We start from the raw sequence: 20,444 nt of genomic DNA on the forward strand, positions 1-20,444 counted from the left end.
AACGCGTTGATAAATCTTTTGATTGATACATTCAGTAGTCCCTTCGGGCTACCCAGCAATGTTTTGAGAGCACTCAATTTCACCAGAAAAGGACAAAGTGGTCAATCTCCAAACGATGCCCCGTGTCAAAGCCTAGAAAAGAGAGAAAGACATACGCATGCTAAACAAAAAAAAGGCAAAATTTTTACATATATTTATTTTAGTGGGGTGTACAGACTGAAAATGTACGTAAGCAACTTCGTGTTGTTCCGTATTCTTCGCTATCAACAAGCTCGAACCGCAATATAAGCACAAAAGTAGCAAAAGCTTAAAAAAACCTATAGAGGTGACTCCAGGTTATAAGCATCGCTGTCAATTGTCCTGTTTTTCCGAGATGAAACCTTACTTCAGGTTAAATTAGAGAGCCGCTAAAATATCGTTTATTGATGTCAAACTGTAGAAAAAGAAATAGCACGTATTCTGTTCGAGAGTACCTATAGTAGGTCATCAGTTTGGTACCGGCCTAAGTTGCGCCATAAATAAAAATACTAACGGAAATTAGAGAAGCTCACTTACTTTTTGTCATATGGGTAAAGCATAGTTAATTACACCGCTGTATACCCAACTTGCTTGTTTAGGAAAACTATCAGCTGTTTGTTAGTTTCCACTTCACCTCTTTACGAGCAATTGAAAAGGTCGAGCAGCATCACAGGAGTGGGATCTTTCGCGACCCAGAACCACCGGTGCATTCAAATTGGATTCGAAGCTTCGCGTGCTGTTCCTTTGTAAGGAACCGTTTTCTCGTACCGTTTGAAAGCGACTCATGATATATGTCTCTAAAACTAACTTTGGGCCACAACATAGCGTGGTGCGTTATGTAAACAAAATTATTCCTAGCACAAACCGATAGCTTTTGTCGAAAAACCAAAATTCATATTTCGGAGACAGATAACAGAACTGCTGGCGGAAGACCGATTCAGCTTAATGCACCGTCCTGGGAGCAGCACCAACAGGCCGGCCAAGGTCGACGATGAAAGGTTCGAGAAGCCTTTCTGAGCCTAAGCGTTACAAGAGTATAGCGATAGCCAAAGTCCGAGTGAGAGCGATGCCACTTCTACTCATCCACTCACCAATCAATATATACATTCTCGCTGGTGATATCTGTCTCTCGTCTGATAGTGGGGTCCGTTTCCAATTTTCGATCTTTTCGAAACTTTTCCAAATGAATTTTAATAAATATCTATGGAAGCATTATCAAGGACGATGTATTAAAGGAAGTGTTTGGACAAACAGCCAGATCCCACAGATATATAAGGTCGTATATACCAATATAATATATATAAAACAGCAATTAAAAGTTTTTAGCGACGCGAGTAAATATGCAGGTCATGGACCTACACTTGAATAGAGCATTTTAGATCAAGCATGCCGGCCATATACCAGAAGCCTTGTGTTTTGAAATAAGAAAGAGGGTTGTCCTTTGCACCAATTGATAGTCACCGACCAACTAAGCAAAAAAGCATGTCATCATCGCCTACCTCAAATTGATATTTCGGGGTAAATAAAGAATGATTTTTCCACGCTACCGGTCTGAGGGCAACCTGAGTTAAAGTAATGGCTCAGAAACAGAGTCAACTCGTGTGCTAAAGCCCATGGTGAACAGCTATGCTTAGAAAGCCTTTTTTTTTCTATGCTACACAAAAATAATATCGCGATAGACATTTGAACCCAAGTCAAATCTAGAACCAGACTAGAGACAACTCTACAGCCTCTCTGGCCGTTTTTTTTGATCCACGCAGATTTGTTCGATGACAACTAAAGTTGACGAAAGGGATAAAATCTCATCAGAGATGTGTATGACGAAGCGTACGTACGTTTATCTGAAAATGATTTGGGGATACATTTTAATAGTAGAACAAACGCTGTGCTATATTAGTTAGCATCGGTGCAGTATCACCTAAAAGTCACATACTGCAGATCAACGGAATATATTAAATGAAGCCTTAAAAATAGGTGCGCTCAAGTTCAGTAGAAGAAAAAGAGGCAAATCGATGTAGGAGTCTCACGTGATACAGGGGTAAAACAGAATTTCTACAGATGCCGTAACGACACTAAAGAATCTAACTTATGAAAACAATCAAAATTGCTTTTAATATTATCAACCTTTTCCAGAGATGAACTTACCGCTGTGAATAGGCGTGCGTGGCGTATCGGGAACCGAACGACACACGTTCGTACACGATAATAGATCATAGTTATTAAATTCGTTACCAGAGGTGATGACTACCATCATGGCCCTATTTCGTGGGGTATTCCGTACGGCTGTATAGAAATGTATTTAATATTATGAGCGGCTGAGCTCGGAGGTACAAGAAGCAAACAATACACGTTGTCATTGTACCCTGTAGAGGACCACATATGTTCCGATTCTAATGGAAATACGAAAAACAGGTCTGGATAGAGTGAGCTCATTTTGGCAACGCCGTTTCTGTTCGATTGTAACATGTGCGTGAATAACTGCCGCTCTGAGACAGACGGCGAGAGCTTTTTCCAGCCGTTACAAACGTATCGTCTACAATCCCCGCTGCTCATTATTGATATCGCCGTTGATTTCGTTAACGTTCACAAGGAACAAGCTACTAGGTTAGTTATTTTAATAAATGTCGTAACCCGTGACGGACGCCGCAACAGGGGCCAGATGATCTGGGACATTGCTGTATAATGGGCAGGTATGAATGTTTCAGACGAGTGATTATCTGAGCGCTCGAGCACATGATTTGTTTTTATAGAAACACATACCTTAACCAGCCGGTTTATCTAACGGGCTCGTACGGCTCGCGACAAAAAAACGCTAACATATATTAGCACAGATAAACGGTATAGCTTCCGCTGTAAATCGCAGCTGTTGAAAGACGAATAGAGGTTAGTTGCTTGGACGCCTGTTACACACAAAACTCCCACTAGAAATAAATGAACCTTTAAAATAACAACCCGTCCCTCACTAGCGTAATATATATGAAATTTTTCCGCGCGTTTGACCGGTACGGATTCCCGCGCGGCTGCGCTCGCCCGCACCCTCCTTTCCCATTATACTCTTCATATTTCTCTGGGTTTGCTGCTCGGTAAAAACGTTACTTGAGTGGATAAAATCTGCAAGTTCTTAGTGCCAAGAGCGTCGAATTAATAATCAAACCAGGAAGGAACAATGGTTCGTACAATAGAGCAATAGAAAAAAAAAAGCTGGACCACGGCGCTAGCGTCGCTTCAAGGACTGACTTATCCACTTATTTCAATGTTTCGTCTGCTAATTTTCGGAAAAGATAACTATTAAGTTGATACCTACGTAACGATCCCTGCTTATTGAACTGTTTCTCTTCTAATAACTGGGCTTGATTAACGTTTATCTTTGTCCATGTTAACATTCTATATCAGATAGACAAGGATAACCTGACAATGATAAAGATCTAAAGAAATGAATACCTTAATAAATCATAGCCAACTAATAGCCGATTACTGTATATCATAAACATATGCAGGTCGCAAATAGCAAAAGGCCCGATACGTCGTCCCGCTGGCTTGTAGGTAGCTGTTTGATTTATCTAATAGTTATCGAAGTAAGATTCAATGTAAGACTGCTAACTGTCCTGAAGGTCTCGTTCAAGAGGACCACGTCCCAGCGATAGGTTCGAATGGCTATGACCACTGCCAAGTATAACCGTATCCTAAGCATAGTTTATTTTATATAGGACTTTGTTTCTCTATGATTACACAAAAGGAGAGGCTATAACGCTTTGACACCGCGCTAAACATTGCTTTTTCGTTGTAACAACGAACATTTCATTTAAATATAATTCATTAAATTTATTGTAAAATACAAAAGCTTTCTTTTTCACGTAAAACATTTAAAATTGAGTTGCACACACTATTTGTCATCTTGAATTGCGGAAATTGAGCGGGACTCGAAAATATCTTATTGCAAGATAACGGTCATTGTTTACGAGAGTTGTCATAGACTATCCAAAGGCTAAAGATCAAAGGTATTCCACGCCTTTGACCTTCGCCGAACATTTTTTAGGCCCGCATACCTTATACGCACTTTGCTTACGCACCTGTATATTTTCCTGAAAGGTTGAAACCGTTGATTTTTTGTATCGATATTCTCGATTCTGCTGCCCTAGCTTTTATCAAACCGAAAGGCGATCAGGACATGGGCAGGACATCGGTACACGTATCAACGTGATACTTGCAAGCAGGCAAGTTTGCACCTTATGTACAAAATAAACCTTGCTGCTTCTACCATTAGTACGTGCACAGGCGTAGTCGCACCATTGCTGAACGTTGCGAGTCTGTCATAGGAGGGTAGCTTGCGTTTTCACGATCTTGTCGTTCATGACTGATCGTGACGGGCGTGATGTTTCTACAAGGCATTCCGGCCTTCCCTTTTTATCTTCCATAGGGAAGTAGCAGCAGCAGCACCAGTAAAAGGGGACGCTAAACAACCGGAGACGACAGCGGGACCGCGTATATTAACAGCACAAGCACACTGACGATATGCTATCCATTGTTCCCTTCCCTCGCATTTTCGGCTGCTGCCGCTGCTCCTGTCCTTCTTAAGCAGAAGTATACGTGCGGCAAGTCGTGCTTGCGCCTACACAAAGAAATCGAAGTGGCCTGGCTATACGGCCTGTGTAGTACGCTCGAGGAACGTTAGATAAAGCGAAAGCTGTAAAGCAGGTAAATACCTGCTTCAGAGTCATCGTGGGATGTGCAGGAGCTGCAAGTGCAATGATCGGTAGGCGGGAATAGGGAGGGTTGAAGGGGGGATGTTGAGCAAATAGGTCGGGGCACTTTCAAGAAGATCGAAAGCTGCCGGGTCGGAGAAATGTAGGGATCATACAGGCGCTGCAGATTGAGAGGTCTGTCCACTAATGGGTGTCAAATGGATGTCCTATGACAATCCGGGGAACAGACAGCAGCAGCAATCGCGTTGACGAAAGAGGCCCACTCTTATTTTCAATCGTTCTCTTCAAAGCGGCAGCGATAGGTACGGCGATTTCGCCGTCGTATGAGTAGTCACTGCTGAAGCAGAAACAGCAGCAGTAGTCGCCGAACAGGTACGAGTTTCTGTGCATGTGTATTTTGGCTCATCCATAGCGGCGGTCGTGGTGGTAAAGATCGTACGTTGTATATCCCAACGGTAGCTCCTCGTATTTCTACCGTATTTTCGCCCTATAGTTCATTGGCGATTTACCAGGTCTACGAAGGACTGCTTGGTGACGGCGTGCAATAGCTCGTGGTGGTCGCTGTTTCATTGCGCGGTCAGTCGTCACCGTCCGCACGAAGTGCCAGCCCCAGCAAGGGCAAACGGAGACATTAAGAATGCACCCACACTCCTACCAGATACGCTTATCCAAGAGCACATCCCGACCTTTATTTTTGCAACGTTCCGTCAAACGCTGCTGGATGCTAAAAGGTGGGGGAAAGGTTGAAAAAGCGGAAGGGGAGAGGGAAAGGGGGGGGGGGGGGTAAGAGATGAGAATTACTAAAAGAACAATCGAGCGAGGAGAAACACCAATCTATTAGAGGCTCAGGCTCAGAGCAGATCATCATGAGCAACCTTGGCAAAGAAAAAATAACAGGTGACGGGGGCAGAGCACTAACAGGTACCGTTGTTTATTATGACAACAGCTCATGGCTACGTAACAGCTTTGGTAAGATATTCCTCACCTGAAACGTTATTCCCATGTCGCACTTTAACTCTTCTCGAAAATGGCCGACAGGTCATGCGTAAGATAGTGGCTGGCGAGGTGTATGCATAGATGGACCTTGTCAGTAGAGGCTAGCACAGGGCTGGCAAATGCAGAATGGGCCAATAGTGACGACGTGCCCCAACTTCTGAGGCCCTAACAAACAGTGCGTTAACGTCAGGCGTAATTTCGTAGTTGAACCGGCTGTAGCGAGACCGCCTCCGAAAGGGTCCCACTATGCAAAGAAATAGTAACAGCGTCGGTTTTTATAGAAGTCGTTAACGTTTTGCTGACTTTATGGGTTGCAGTACTTGTTGTGCCAGAGTTATGTATGGATAAAAGACGACATCTTTCCGTGTAATAATACAAACATCCAGTACGCTCCTCAAAGACAACCGCGTGCTAACATTACCTAACTTTTATGACACCATAATTGAATTATACCGCAGTGTTTTCCTAGTAACGGAAGTCTCATCTGGTAGCTTTCCTTTACTAAAATTAAATTGACCTCTAGTCTAATATCCTCTAGATGACCTATTTTTGCTACTGGCTCTGGCCTAAAACAATCTGTCCGCACTGCGGCGCCTCTTTCTAGGTCAGTTATTTGTAAGCGCGCGACGACGATGCAGGTGCATTTATGTGACGATGGTTGCTGGACGTCACTGACTGACTGAGTCCGCGTGACGGGTGAGCGAGCAAGGATTGCTGCTACAATTGTTGTTGCTATTGTCGTTAATAATCGCGTCCGTGGCCGTGGCCAGCTATGATAGCGCCGTTAATGACTGTTATCGAGTGAAAACGCTGGCGTTATTTTCACCGGATATAGGGACAGGCGTCTGTGGAGATGCGGCGGCGGCAACATCGCTGACGACAACTCGATAGCGAAAAGCGTCGACAATCTAAAGCAGGAATAGGGATGCACTTTTTATCGCGCGGGATCGTGCTTTATCGTTAAGCTCTTTATAGCTGCATAACGACAAGGGGGCAAAATCCTTTAAGATTGTAGATCTGGCTTCCAGACCTTTCGGCCGACGAAAGAGTCGACGCTTACCAAGAACGCGACGCATTGCTACAATGCAAGCTTTATGCACCAAACGCCGTCATCACAAAGTATTTTTCTCTATTTTACTTCCATATATATACGATATTTGTCACTTGTACCGTTGTCATACACGTCAAGTATCCAGCCTCTTTCATTTTAAACTACTTTGATCACTCGATACGCTTGCTTTTGATGGCATGTCTATGTATTCTCCCCATAGGCCACAGTGCCAAACGCGACATCAACATCATCAAACACATAGCTATATCTAGAGGCATATGATCAGATGTGGCAGAAATGGAACCTAATCGAGTTTCGTAGGTTAGGAAGCATTATTTCATCTATTGGATAGACATCTTAAAAGTTCTTCTAAGACAAAAAGATTGGCGGATGCATACGTACACATTATATATACATATATAACATGATTTCGTGCTATGCAATGTGACCAGTTGGAACGTCGATTTAGAAATATTTCTCATAAATGGGCCCCTCATTCATTCGGCACCATCGAGTTCCTAAGATCTAGCAACAGCTCAACAATGTTGTACAACATTCCCGTACGTGCTCTTAGATCACGTATACATTTGAATACATAAATGTACACACAGCTGAGGGAATTTGGGATGCGGCCATAAACAAGACATTAGGTCATTGTTTTCACATATGTTTTTGTATAATACTACCTGTCCCAGTTTAGGCAGTCTGTCGGCTGTTTGTCGCAAAAGGCCAATACGATTTGAAAGAGGTCATAATCAATTATATATACTTTCGTCTTTCTGATCACTCGTCTCTAGGGCAGTGTAGAGAACTAAGAGCTATGGTCGCCTAGCGTAAGCTGAAGCGGAAAATTATATCGATTATTGTTTTTATAGTTGTCTCACGAAACGGATATCGTCATCGATGGCGGCGGCGGCCCATCTTACGAGGACGACAAAAACGACGCCCACGAAAAGCATATTCTTCAGAGGAAAAGAAAGCTATATTTCTTCCTTTTTCTTTGAAAAAATGTTTATACCCCTAGTTTTTCTTTCCTCCTCGGCTGCGTGTTTTGATGCTCGCTTTCTATTGCGTGCGTCTGCTGTCCTTTCGTTCCTTGCATTTATGCTAAGAAATATTTTTGAAAGGGGACTTATGGAAACAACGCGAATACAGTAAAGAGTGGCCAGGAGATCAGGCGAGCAGTGGTACACAAACGGAGGGAGGAAGTAAGGTATATAGAAGGGGAACGAAAAATGACTTTATGATCGCGATATAAATTTCGTTCGCTATTCCGCCGCTAGGCAGTATGCAAGCGCCGGGGCTGGTAAGGCCCAGCTTAGCTGGAAGTTTTTCTCGCAGCCAGCTTGGATACTAGGCTGCTTGCTTGTATGCAGCTCAAGCGGTTGGCTGTCTTTGCATATAAGCTGCCTTTCTTCTTGAAGCAACAGTCGCCGCAGCCGCCGCTGCCGCTAACACAGAAGATTGTCCGCTTGCCCGATCGTTCGTCAGCTGGCCAACTCTGCAATGCTTCTGCCTGTTTGCTCACTGTCCCCAACGACTTCAATGCTGTTGAAGGGACGTCCGACGATCTATTTCTTCCCAAGTCCTGGTCTTCACTGCAGAATCCCTATTCAGTTGAATAGCGACAACAACACCTTTTAAAAGCCACAGAAACAGTGGCAGTCAACCTTCATTCGTTCAGCCAACTAGCGAGCGAGCCACTAGAAGCCGTCTAGGCGAAAATGCCGATCGCGGGTAACAGGAGGGAGTAAAATGAAGGCGCCAGGCCACGTCAGGCGTACGCTCGGTCCCTCTAACCGCACGTATCACACCCGTTGTTGTTTCCCTTTTCACTGTATGACTTTTGCCGCCACTATAGCCACCACCACCATCAACAGCAGCACAGCAGCCACAGCGGCCAGACCCAGACCGGCCTAGTTTGCTTGCAATTTCTCGGTGTTTCGTAAGCAAGGTTAGCTTGGCTCAATTTGGGTCGAGCTACCTCAGAAACCTTTGTGAAAGCTTGTAGACAAGTGGGCAACGAGTTGGCTGGCGAGTAAGCCCCTGCCTCCCTTGATTCAGCGCCCCGGCTCAGAGTAATACACCCTGATCCCCCAGCATTTTGCTCAAGCCACTCCTTATAGTGGTTCTCTTTTACGTAGTACTCCCCTGCGACGAGACTATACCACTGCTGAGCTAGAAAAGGCCTGCGCGTGCGAAGACGCGTGCGCGTTCAGCCGACGCCGGTTCTAACGACACTAGAACACATCGCAGCAGCAATCCTAAGCAACAAAGGAACGCCGCCGACAGAACACGTACAATATAATAGGTCCGCTTCATTCACAAACACACACATACCTATAGCAAACGCATAAAGAAATCTTCACGACACAGGGAAGAAAATCTCGAGGTAACAGCACGAGGTTCCGAGCAACAATCGGGCAATATATTCGAAAGGAACAGGGAGTTCGAGAAAGCCGACTTCTCGTAGTCGAAACAGGAAACGGCAGGACCCATGAAGAGTGGCAGATGATAGACGCTCCTTCTTTCAGTAGCTGTCTGTGTCCCAGCAATGACGTATGCGGCACAGAGTGATTCATTTCGTGAAACTTTTTGTCCCTTGTGTGTATGTATATATATATATATATATAGATATATAATTTGGATATGGTGGTGCTGCTATATACCTAAGAGGTAACTCTGCAGTACGAATTTTGCACGACAAAGGTGTGCTTGCGTTATACAAAGAAAATTAAACAAAGTAGAGCTAATTTGACATGGCCCAGTGTCATCGATCGAGTCTGTGCTCGATAGTGCTACGATGATATCACACGTGTATTTGTGACTTAAGATGTGTTGAATAATAGCACTCAATGAGGTAAGTTCGTAAGATTGAAAACGCTACCATCACGTCACGCCTCCTGCGTAGAGACTGTTCTGTCTCTGATGATAGAAAGAAGAATAGAAAATCCCAGGAAGTTATAGTCATTAATTATATATCTTCACCTCACGTGTCACTTTGATTATAGGCTATCACCGAATTAATTTATTTAATAATTCGATAATTACACCGAATAATATAATATATTATTAACAATGCCCAGCTTAATGGTATAGAAAGGCGCATGGCGCAGTGTTGAAGCTCATGGCGTTAAGCTGCATTGCTACTGTCACTTATCCACGACATTTAGGTCGTGTAGTTTATTGAGAAGGTGTAGCCTCGACTCTGGTAGGCCATTTCATTTTTCCTATAACGAATTCTGCCGAGCGGTCGAAGCGACGCCAATTTATGAGCTACGATAGTTCCTACTTTTATATGGAACCCTGCTAACAACGCAGATTAGGCCGTCTAACAGCACAACCCCTGTTGAATGACGGTTCCAGTAATCATCGTAATAATAATAATCATTATTAGCGGTTATTGAATTCAATACGTCCACGTTACCGGCATTGCTCCCTGCCGCACCCCACAAGCTTCAAGCATGAAGACGTTGATAATCGTGCTCGCGCGAACAAAATGAAAATCACACACAGTTAATCTACTCAAGCTTGAATTGCGTTCGAGAAAACGGAAGCCAGCAAGCGTAATATATATAAAAAAGAAAAAAAAAACATACTAAATCTAATCCGATATACCGTAGTTATATATGGACGACAACATCGAGAAGAGTACTTTCGAAAAAGAACAACCCGGAGTTTAGCACTAATAACATTATTAGTTACAAGCACTCACAAACGATCACTTCACTGAAGATCAAGATCGTCACCGTACAACGAGGATTATTCTGTTCAGTCGAGTTCGCTCGTATATCGCGCGCGCAGGTGGAAAAGGATATAGGCGTCAGTCATACACAAGGTCATAACACGTCAAATAAGACTCGCGAAGTCTTCATTACAAATCACAGCTGTTTAGCAGAAACATACAGGTGCGTCACCACATCAGCACAGTATCACTGCCTCCAGTGTTGACCGGCCATTGATAATAATCGAAGTCCTACTAAGGCCAATATTATATGATAGAGTAAATAAATGAGGAGAGGCTATTTTGTCAGGTCGACTATTGCCCCGCTTCCCAGACAAAGCGTAGATAACCAAGCTGACAGCTGTGGGCATTCCATGGTCGCAAAGTGGCGTGCTGCCCTTTGTAGCGGTAGCATCCAGAAAGGGGGTGTCGACAATACGGAATGGGCAGATACGGAACAAGTGTCGATCATGGAACAGGACAAGCAGGCAGATGGGCAAATAAAGGAATTAAGCAAGCGATTAACTATTCGGGCTTTCGTTCTTCGCAAGTTATACACAGGTAAAATCCATCGTTAATCGCACAGCTATCGCTTTATGGGGGCGAATAATCTCGTTTGACAACATTGCAAGGGTTCATTAGACCTTCAAGGCTTGACCGGCCTCGCATGCTCCCACTTACTTATCGCCTACAGCGGCAGAAGCTGTCACAGTACCAACCTCAGCATCTTCATAGCATCACGCCAGCTATAAAATTAAACCAAATCGAATATATTATTGTATACATGGGAGCCACATGGGCTAGTGTTGATCTATTAAGCCAATTGTCTGCCTGCTCTCTCTGGAAAAACCATTACCGATACACTGTCCAAGATGCCGGAATGTTCTTGTACGACGCTATCGCTTCACCCAAGAAGGAACGAGCGCCAGGCTAAGTGGGATTCTGTCTCCTGGCCAGCAGTTGTCAACCGATAAAGGACAAGCGTTCGCCTCCATGGGATTGGGTCAAGCTAGACTTTTTTTTTTGACTAAAAATATACTATTATATCAGTTGATACGTATGCATTTACGTCACGAAGAAAATACAAGTACACATTCGCTATCTATACGAAAGTGGATTTATGTATATGCCGAAAGCTTACTTACTTTTTTACACAATATACAGGAGTATAGTACATTGTTATTAAGTTACCCTGGTCAGGCGGGGTTACCAACGATGTGATTAGGGAGCACATTAGTGAGCTGACAAATTGCCTGTACTTACTAACTTATTTTTAGTTCTAGATAATTATGAAACTGACCTCTTCGTAATTACGTTCTAATAAGATCGCAGTCGATAACTGCGCGTATGATTGCCAGCCACGATTTACTTGAATCACGACCTTGGCGGGATCAACAAGCGGGACCACAGTAATGTTGACGGTGCTGGCAACGCTTTCTTGCGCCTCGTTTTGAACTATACAATGAAAAAAAGATCAAACTCCTATTTCCAGGAACAACTTGTATCGCCGCATAGCCACTAATACCACTGATGTAAGGCAATCTATTAGTTATTATACAATCGATTTAAGCAACAAAATCAGGTCTCAGCAAAGCTGCATGATTTACGCTCATCTTCTGATCGACTTATTTTGTAGCACGTAAAAGCTGAGCTCTTTCCTTTATCTCATGCGTACGCTTTTCTCACCGCAAAGCGTGCTAAACAGTGAAGTGCTGTTTATACATGCAGACTCGTTTCACTCGCTTCCCCGTTAGTCAGCGCGTTAACCCACCAATCAGAACAGACGATTCACGCAAACTATTTACGTTGTCTCTGTGTGCCCGCCGCCATACTCACCGAGGGACTTGTCAACTTCGAATTCCTCACTTTCAGTAAGCATGCTTCCGCTTTTCAACGAAGGCCGCAATTTATATATTATTCCATTGTCTATCGCTGCCGTCAGACATACCATGTCAAACATGTCGCAAGTTACCTGCCGACGGCTGGTTTTGGAAGTATGATAAGCATTTAATTAACTGTAAGACTACTACGACGTTGAGCTTAACGAAAACTTTTTGCTATGCCTTATCCTGTACTATTCTTATAATTGGGGGCAGTCTTTCCACATTCAGCCCGTCACATCCGCTACTCAGGGCACTGCTCAGTCAGTATATTCACTGTTACACGTCCACGCGTTTAATGAGAATTTGGGACGACCGTTTGTCAGCCGTAGTCGATTCCTTCCAAACAGGTAGTTTTGCCTATAGGCAAATTCTACTAGAATAATATGACCCGCAAGCTATTAAATACAACACAAGATCAGGCGTAAAAAGTCGAGGTGAACGAATTTATTCTAATACTTAATAAAGAGCCACAAGGACTTTCATCACTTAACCTGTTTCTCTAGCAATGTAAATTCGTTACTTCTTTACATTTATATATATACTTATAGCCGGTAAACTCGGTGATAAGTACATCCTTACAAACGACACCACGGTGTTTATGCTCGGTATGTGGTCCAGTGACAAAGGGCCAGTGAGATTTACAACACAATAGTATATATAACCGAATTTTGTACCATTTCAAAGCGTTATTAATTCTTATCTATCGAAAAGCCGACTGGTTAAAAAAGGTAGGACAACACACAAAAATAGGACGTTTTTCCAAAAGCACTGACATGCAGAGAGACTCGAATCAGACATAACTTGAAAAGTGCAAGGCCACGATATTCAGGAGTCGTTGCTGCTGCTGCTGTGGTAGAAGAGGGGATACGTTAACAAGAAAGTACCAGGTGACAATGTGCACTGAGGTTCCCATCTGAATATAATACACCCAGTACGTACGCCTTAAAAGGCTTACTGTAAATATTTTATTTACAAATCCGCAGTTAATCGTATAGGGCAATAACTATCCTATAACGAAAGGACCGAAGGTAGCCGGTCCGATTCCTTCATAGGTACACGCCGGTTACTCTTACAAATTGATAAATTAAAGATAAATTATTTTTGGGAAACAGTTATTCCGTAGGGAAAGACGATATTATGGATATTAACTGTAACATCCTTAAAAACGTCACAATTCTCTCAGCTTGCTAGGTTTTTCTAAGAAGATACGTTTGTACAATGTCTCATTCTCAGCTAACTATCGCGATAGCACGGATCGTCTAGGTAGGGCTGAAGATACCGTATCAATGCAGGCGAACAAGTTGCATCTATTATTCGATTCTCCAATTTTCCATTTTGTTATTATTTTTCAAACCAAGGGTTCCTCAAAGTTTCGATGTAGATGTCAGTCCTTTTGCGTATTTTCGTAAGATCGTTTCACATTGATCGTTTTCAATTGTTTCCTAGAATCGGGGCTCTCGACCATCTTGCGAATGTTTCTCCAGCCACATCCTAGTACGCCGTATTTGACAAGCTTAATTTTCTTTCTCCCACAGCAGTACCAACCTACCTTTTGTCAATAGGTTCACTACGGTTGTCGTCTAGATACATCGATATGAAGTTACTGACAACGAATAGTTTCAGATTGGTTCTTTTTTTATAGCCGTGTTTAAACATGTTAGATAATCTTCTCACAGATTGAGTCGAGCAAATAACGTGTGGACGAACGACTCTATCGAGCCTGCTGATGAAACACCAGTTGACATTACAATATGTCCTATAAGTAACAGAAGAAAAAACGTATTGTCTCTTCTGGCTTTATTGAGCTCTCCTAAAGGAATAAGTGACACCGTGTAGATACGCAGATATGACGCAGCGTCGCCACTAACCAGTTATTTTCGATGAAAGTCACTGACACACAAAGAAATCAAGTTGAAGTTATAGTTGGCTATAATCTGTTTTCACTGACATCATGCCATTACAATTAGATCTATTCTGTGAATTATATGTAGGAGAAGACGAAATTCCGGAACAAACAGACATCTGGTCAGATATCAGAAGTCTGATATCCGATGAAACAAGCCTATTTGGAATTCTGCGTCCTACTATCGCGGCCATTACGTCTCGGATACAATAATAACAACTATATTTCAACTGCGTACACTTCTAAAGCGTGAAGAACCATGGGAAAAGATTCGGCTCAAATACTTTAGACAAATGTATGTTACGAATATAAGGAAGGGCAAAAATACTTGTAACCACACAGCATCGTAGCGAAGATCGCCCTTATCTTTACCCAATGTTGTCGACGTTTTCAGGAGAACAAAGCTATATATGCTATAAGAAAAACTTGCCTCAAATACAGAAAAAAAATCAATTAAATTATGAATTAGCCTTAATAAAAGCCATCTCTCTCTCTCTCTCTCTCTCTCTCTCTGTGTGTGTGTGTGTGTCTGTGTGTGTGTGTATGTGTGTGTGTGTGTGTGTGTGTGTGTGTGCGTGTGTGTGTCTGTGTGTGTGTATGTGTGTGTGTGTGTGTGTGTGTGTATGTGTGCGTGTGCGTGTGTGTGTGTGTGTGTATGTGTAGGCGTGCTCGTCACATCACACATATTCTGCGTGCTATATACGTGCACTATGTATGTCGTACTCGCCCTTTATACTACGACAAGTATACAATATAACTCTGGAGGGTGCAACAACTCGAGTTGTACGCTTAGACCACTAGACCGAAATGAGACTTCGGCTTGTTGCTTAAGTTATATTTCGATGTTAGTTACAGATTTCTTCTAGTCATCATATTACTTTGGTGTTTTACGCTAGGCTATAAAGAATCAATCCATGCATCGCAGCAGGCTCGGCAACAGTCATCGACAAAACTTCGCTATCTTCGTTTACTTTTCCCCTTCGATTTGTCCGCTATAGCGAACCATAGTAGAATCCACATTGATAATGCTGCATGGTTGAGCCTGATCTGAAAACCACGCACAAATCCTAACCCATCCAGCCATGGCCTACTAAACGGGCCCGTTGAGGAAAATATATCGATGACAAAGTACAATATATTATACGGGTGCATCTCACCTGATAATTTGTCAAATCAACGTCGCCAGGATTATCATTATCAACAGATTCCACTCGCTCGTACCCGCTGAGCATAAAAAAATATACGACGTTCTCTAATAAGGTGACATCAGAATATCTTGCCCGAGTACATTTCTAAGAGTAAGCTCGTGCGGATAGTTCGTCGTTCTTGTGAGCGAACGTTCCATCTTTCTAACTGCTTCTAGGGCAGTGGCTGTCATCAAGCTGCCCTAATACCCTACGAATCGTCATGAGATGAACCTCTATATCCACAAGAAAACAGCAGTCGTTTGTCCACTGCTTTCCCTCTCGATTCTGTGATTACTACGATCCGTAATCTGCTTCTGGTTGAACATAAATTCGGCCATCTTACAAAACGACTCCGCTAAGTTTATACGCCAATACAAGTCTAGAATGACGTTATCGGCATGCGAGATAAACGTACGTTTCAGAAAATTCCTCTGAACTATCTGACTCAACCGACTCTTTCGGTCTTGTTTTTGCTATAAGATAGAAAGTGCACTTAGTCACGTCTAATCGATAACAGAACGCGAAACGCTTTTACTTCTTTTTCCACCCATGAAACCCATTTTCTTGGTGCGAAGAACATTAGTGGGATAACAGGGGACATATGACTACCGACGGCGACAGTACACTAGAGCAAAAAAAAGTCATGAAGTTAAATACCGCACTAGTAAAAAAAGCCCCAAAAGGATTAAACGGTGACAGCCTCGTAGATAAAGTCTATGTTTACGGTATCGCATAGGGCTATGTGCAGGAATCGACGTGAGCGGGTCCTAAAGGAATCAAATCGTCACAATGGCTTTATAGCGCGCGAGAATAAGTCTACTGTCGGATACAATCCTGACCGACGTCGAACGCTTCGGCTGGTTCAGAAGTGGACGTGGAAGCTGAAAGCTAAAAACGATTTTTTTGTGCTAACCGGGTGAAGATAGCTTTCGATTCGTATCACTGTAGTAGACTAAGTTCAGAATCTTTTTTCGGTAGAGGTGGATCTGAACGATCTGAAACTCACGTTGCGAGCATCATGAGCGACAGGCACGAATCATAATGAGCACGCATATAGCAGAGCAAAAGGATAAATCAAGTAAGGTAGAAAAAGTAATGTCTGCCATGTAAGTATGCAGTCTTCGCAGAGCAAACATATCTACATAGTATGGTAACCTGCCTGTTAATTAAGAAGCGCCCCCAAGTATGCAGCCCGCAAAATAGCAGTGCACATTTCGGAGGCGACTGACTACCTGTCCCCGTTCTTCCGTTTGCCTAAACAATTTTCACTCGAGCTTTTTGGCCAGCAATAGTATGCACGCATCCACGAGTGACTGCTTATATAATACTTAATATAATATAGGCCGCTATGCGACAGATTTATCTCATATACAATCTGTAAGTACCTAAAGGACACACATATATATATATATATGGCACATACTGAAAGTCGTGCTCATTCGTCGTCAGGGGTTTCTGTGCACATTGCCAAGTCGTGTCGACCGAAACTCTCTAGGCCAAAATGTCTATTCTAATTCTAGCGAAACTGAATAGCCACTTACTATTTCCATAGAGTTGTTGCTGCTGCTGCTGCTGCTGCTGCACAAGATGACTATTGTTCGTTGCGTTGCCGTTTAGCTGCGAATTGTAAGTTTGCTGCCCGCAGCCGCCATTGTTGTTGTTAACTAGCATTGATGATGGCTGACTAACAACGTCACTGTCTGCTGTCTTAGTCGTATCAACATCCCAGAAGTCGAGGTCCATTTCCCCAATGTCCGAGCAGGTTAGTGACGGAACCGGCGATACTCCGGTGTGCCCAGTGCTGCTTCCGCTGTGCTGCTGCTGCTGCTGCTGCTGCTGTTGTTGATGCAGTTGCAGATGCTGTTGTGCGCTGTTACCGGAGAGTGAGGTCACCTGCTGTGTGGACAGGTCTTTGTTGTTGTTACAGCGATTAACTGCCGTTGCCGGATTGCTGATCAGCTGTTGCTGTACGGCTACGGACGAAGCTATCCACGATACTGGCACTTCGGCAGCTCGCTTACGGGTATTTTCTCCTCCGAGCAACTTTTTACCCCCGGTATCGATCGATAGTGGCGCCACAGATGACACCAGTTGGTTACTGTTTTGGTGGATTGTTTGCAGATATTGCGGTAGCTGCTGTTGCTGCTGTTGGCTATGGTTGTGGTGATGATGTTGGGACGATAGCTTATGAATGGAGTTTTCATCAAAGTACTGCGGGATCGATTGTGGGTTCATTTTTATCATATTATCGTTTTTGGTATCGTTATTGAGGCATCCGCCAGATTCGGTGTTGCACGTATAGGTTCCAGGTCGGCGGCCAGCGTTAGACTGTTCCGAAATTGATCCTTCCGAAAACCTGCCACTGCAGCTGCTGCGATCCTCTTTTTGGTCACTGTTGATGATCTGAAGGACGGGCACCCGTGAAGAGAGCGTCGACGCAGTGCCGAAGTCCGTTTTCAGCTGCTGAGGCGACTTGGGGTGCTCCAGATTTGTTTGCTTCTTTTGATCATGCAGCCAAAGGAGAATGATAGGGTCCATAGCACCACTACATTAATTTTTATCTGTTGCTGTTACGCCAACGTGTTATTGACCTTGTGTAATCGATTTATTGATTGATCAACTTATGTGCTTGTATTCGTATACACAGCCACACTTACTAGTCAATCCGCTTCGATGTCCTTTGCCACATAGCTTCGCCTCACGATGATTATTATCGTACTGATGGGGTTTCCGTCGGTGATGCTTACTTATTAACTGCAGTTGCTCGCTCCACATCAAGGGAGAAAATCCAATAGAAATAGTTACTGCTATCCTGACTATTATTATTATAATAGAGCACGTGAATTTGTTTTTCTTGACGCCGTCCAGTTAATGGGCGACAGGCTTTCTTCATCAACGTTTATATCGCAAACGATTGGAGGTTATTGGCTTGTCTGATCTGCCCTTTCCGGTGCTGAACAATTTTATCTGCTAAGCGAACATTCTTATTACAGAACGTAAAAGAAACCTGATGTTGCATGCAGAGCAAAATTCATTTCTGCGTGCTAAAGGGACGCATACCCTGACGGATTACTTACGTCCAGCATGTTTTTCCACAGCTATTTATTCAGCCAAAGTATGCTTGTTGTTGTTTTTGCTACTGTTACTGTCGTCGTCGGTACTACCGTCGTCGCTGCACCGTTGCCGCCGCCCCCACCGCTGTCGTTGTTGTAACGGCACGTGATCTGCTTGTTTGGTCGCGTCCCAGTGTGAGTTCCTCCTAACTCTGGTCAAGGGAAAGGAGCAACGCATTTGCACCTGCTCTCGTAGACGAACACGCGCCTAAATTCTCTCAGCTGACTGCGTTCTCCAGCGCGGAACGGAGGATTCCAACCGACCAGAGGCCCAGCGACTACTGTTGACGGCTGTCGAAATAAACGCCAACTTGTGCCAACATCGAAAACTCCAAACGGGGGCAAAGGCAGACGAGCTGATTCGCGCGGTTACGTTGCAGTAAGATCAGCGGACGTTTCCATCAATCATCAAGATCAGTTTCTATCAATCTAATCCGGCGACATCTTCAATCGAACCTACACATACTTCGATTCACACTGCCACTACGATACACTGAAGCTGCTTATATAATAGCTCTACTACGATTCACAAGACAACACAGATCACAATATTGTGTGGATCATGGGCGAGCTGACTGCTGCGAAATAAATCGATTATTTTTTTGCCTATGTTCTTCACAAAATGTTTCTGTTTATTTTCGTAGCTTTCGGCGGTGTCTCTTTCGAGATTCCAATGAAGGCCAGCGAAACAGACGCGGGTTAGACGGGTGCTGCGTTTGATGGTGGCGGCCCCCGTTGCTCTCGTGCGCAGCAGCAAAGGTGGGCGGGAGCAGAACGCCGTAGCACGTTGATTTGACGCTCGCATATACTTGTGTTCTCTTATCACGGGTTCACGTACAGCGGCGACTACCTACTTTACGAGGGCAATCCGGCGATGCTAGAGTTACTCGTCGCTTAGCTACCAGCTTTTGAGAAGTTCGCTAGACAGCGCGCAACTCTCGCAAGCCGACGGGGTGGATGTTGCGCTACCTAGAACTGCTTGTATCGTTAGAGCACGCGTACGCGCGTTTAGCGATAAGCAAGAGGAAGATCTTTCTCTCTTGCGTCGCCTTCACGATGTCGATGTTGTTTTTTTCCGACGTCGTCTAGTGTTGCCGGTATCCGGCCCGGCAAAGCGGCCGATGTCTTTCTTCTTCCATTTCTTCCCGCTTCTTTTGCGACGTTCTCCAGGATCGCGTAGAGATAGCAGTGACTTTTTTGCTGTACGCCAGTGAGTGGTTACTCGCTTGCGTGCTTGTTTACTCTGCAGCGGCGGTGGTGGCGGCGGCGGCGGCAGCAGCCCATAGTCTGTTGTCCGATACTCGACGGCCTGTGCGCTTTACCTGGCTTTTGCTCTTCTGCCTTGTGCCGGCGTCTACTTCGTTCTCGCTACCGCTGTTGTTAACTGAATGGCTTAACAGTAGGCGCTCGTTGGCGACAGGGCACTCACTCGCGGCGCTGTCGCCGGTGCGAGCGGCCAGGAGTGACTGACACCGTTCAAGGTTGCGCCAACTCTCTCCCGTGCACAACACAGAATGGCCAGAACAGAGTGTTCGACCCTCTCCCGATTCCAAGGCCACCCGGTGACGCGAGCGCCATCGGCGGACGCCGGTAGCAAACTGCCTGACGACTGCACCCAGTCGGCAGTCTGGGGCGCTGACGGTGATGTTGTTCAGCTAGCAGACACGTGTACCATGGGCAAAGAACGATCTAGCCAAACTGAGCGAAATTTAACTACTGTTAAAGTGGAGACGCGAGCTACTGCAAACATTACTGCTGCCACAACTACGATTATATTCCACCCTGCGCCTTGTGGCAAAGAACCCGGCCACCACGGCGAGGAGTCATGCCGCCACGTTGACGGCGTCCGACCAGCCGTCGTATCGT

The 20,444-nt window shown here is 44.3% G+C and overlaps 1 protein-coding gene across 2 annotated transcripts in view; it reads right to left on the reverse strand.

Moving 5' to 3' along the window:
• The window catches only part of LOC111253199 (uncharacterized), a 53,558-nt gene extending 33,478 nt beyond the window's left edge, over window positions 1–20,080 (reverse strand). The window contains exon 1 of one of the 2 annotated variants that reach the window (XM_086973863.1): window positions 17,007–20,080. In XM_086973863.1, the coding sequence (XP_086829989.1) occupies window positions 17,007–18,003 (997 nt within the window). In that variant the 5' untranslated portion in view covers window positions 18,004–20,080. The remainder of the gene's footprint in view (window positions 1–17,006) is intronic. The other variant, XM_022812279.2, reaches the window with a different exon arrangement.
• Window positions 20,081–20,444: the final 364 nt, after the last annotated feature.

This window comes from Varroa destructor, unplaced genomic scaffold (genome assembly GCF_002443255.2).
Source record: "Varroa destructor unplaced genomic scaffold, Vdes_3.0 BEIS01000006.1, whole genome shotgun sequence".
Classification (NCBI taxonomy): Eukaryota; Metazoa; Arthropoda; class Arachnida; order Mesostigmata; family Varroidae; genus Varroa; species Varroa destructor.